Raw genomic sequence first — 1,680 nt, 5'->3', positions numbered from 1 at the left:
AATAACAGTTGTTAGGGTTAGGGTTAGAAATAGGGTTAGGGTTAGGGTTAGGCGCCCCCATACTGCGCCGCCATACTGGACGTCATAAAGTGTATTTGCACCGGCGCCCCCATACTGCGCCGCCATACTGGACGTCATAAAGTGTATTTGCACCGAATCTTCTATTATCTACTCCTGATAGTATGACTATGAGTATGAGTATGTCGGTTCAAGGATAGAGAACATTGGTCCCAATAAAACCAATGTCATTTACATCAATATAAATATAATATTATCAATATAATAGGTTAGGGTTATGGTTAGGGTTAGGGTTAGGGTTAACCCGACCAGGCTGTGTGACTAACGTCAATACACCTAGGTATTCTAACCCTAGCCGTTTCTTGGAGCTAGGTTAGGGTTAGCTCCAAGAAACGGTATTGCTAGGGTTAGAATACGTAACTAGGCTTGTATTCTAGTCTAGTCTAGTATAGTAGTATTCTAGTCTAGGGTGTATTGACGTTAGTCACACAGCCTGGTCGGGTTAGGTTAGGGTTAGAATTAGGGTTAGGCACATTGGTTTTATTGGGACCAATAAAATACTAGGCAGTAGGCTTACGAGTCCCACCTATCAGCTACTAGGCTAGTAGAAAACAACATACGATTCACGACTACCACTTCGATCAACATGTTTCAAAATCCCCTTTACGTGATGATCTGCTTCGTTCGCCATGACATTATATATAAATTTACAATATCGCATGCGCTAAACCAGACGTTGGTGAATGCATTTTGAAACGAGTTATAAGACGCCTTGCATTCCTACATGATACCGTTAGGGGATGTAGCTCAGTGGTAGAGCGTTCGCTTTGCATGTGAAAGGCCCGGGGTTCGATCCCCCGCATCTCCATTTTAGCTACCAATTTTTGCATCCATAATCTAAATAATTATATCCGTTTTTAATGACGAATATTTTTGCCATTATTAACCCCTGATTATACGAAACGCATGCGTTCTTCGTCACTGCTAGTGTTGCGCATACAAATATTTTTTGATATACTCTTGCATGCAGTGCTATAGGCACTTTTCTTTCAGTCTTCAACTTGCAAATAATTAGGCCTACACGTACGAGAAACTGCTGGCCTATGTAGAGAACGATGTAGGCTTAGATACAAATATCCCGATATCTTTTTAGATATTTAGAAGTTTTCGGGATATTTAGAAAAATCTGGATATTTAGAAAATTCCTTAATATTTAGAAGATAAAACACAATTTTCTCAAATATTAAGGATTTGTAAGAATGAGTTTGTCTTTTTCTGTATAAATTTTTTTAATTTATATTATTTAAATTTTTTTTATAAATTTTATTAAATATAATTCTGTATTGCGATTTTTTCGCACAAAATAAATATGTTTAAAAGACATTACGTTGAAATTACTGAGATATTTAGAAAAAATTTGGGGATATTTAGAAAAAAAATGGAGATATTTAGAGATTTTTTGGAGATATTCCGGAAGGATATTTAGGCCATTTTTCGAGATATTTGTATCTAAGCCTAGAACGATGTATCGTCCGCGGTCAACCAGGTATCATTTGTTATGCATGCGTGGCAGTGCTTTTATACATATCTAAGGAACCGTACCGGGTCACTCGGAGTTAACGTATAATTATCTATGTATAGAGTGATACGAGTGATATACAG

At 37.1% G+C, this 1,680-nt stretch overlaps 1 protein-coding gene and 1 non-coding gene across 4 annotated transcripts in view; one reads left to right on the top strand and one right to left on the bottom strand.

Annotated features, from left to right (window-relative positions):
• LOC106821150 (protein phosphatase inhibitor 2-like) overlaps positions 1-716 on the bottom strand; it is a 6,584-nt gene extending 5,868 nt beyond the window's left edge. For 2 of the 3 annotated variants that reach the window (XM_014825837.1, XM_014825838.1), the window contains exon 1: positions 639-716. In XM_014825837.1, coding sequence (XP_014681323.1) covers positions 639-709 — 71 coding nt within the window. In that variant the 5' untranslated portion in view covers positions 710-716. Of the gene's footprint in view, positions 1-604 lie in introns of all 3 variants that reach the window. The other variant, XM_014825839.1, reaches the window with a different exon arrangement.
• A 98-nt stretch (positions 717-814) lies between these two features.
• Trnaa-ugc lies at positions 815-886 on the top strand. Its single transcript has one exon. It is a non-coding gene; the product is annotated as a tRNA-Ala (tRNA).
• The last annotated feature ends 794 nt before the right edge of the window (positions 887-1,680 follow it).

Source organism: Priapulus caudatus, unplaced genomic scaffold (assembly GCF_000485595.1).
Source record: "Priapulus caudatus unplaced genomic scaffold, Priapulus_caudatus-5.0.1 Scaffold60, whole genome shotgun sequence".
NCBI classification, from domain to species: Eukaryota; Metazoa; Priapulida; class Priapulimorpha; order Priapulimorphida; family Priapulidae; genus Priapulus; species Priapulus caudatus.
Note: the sequence above shows the minus strand (reverse complement) of the source record. Positions and strands in the feature narration are given on the sequence as shown.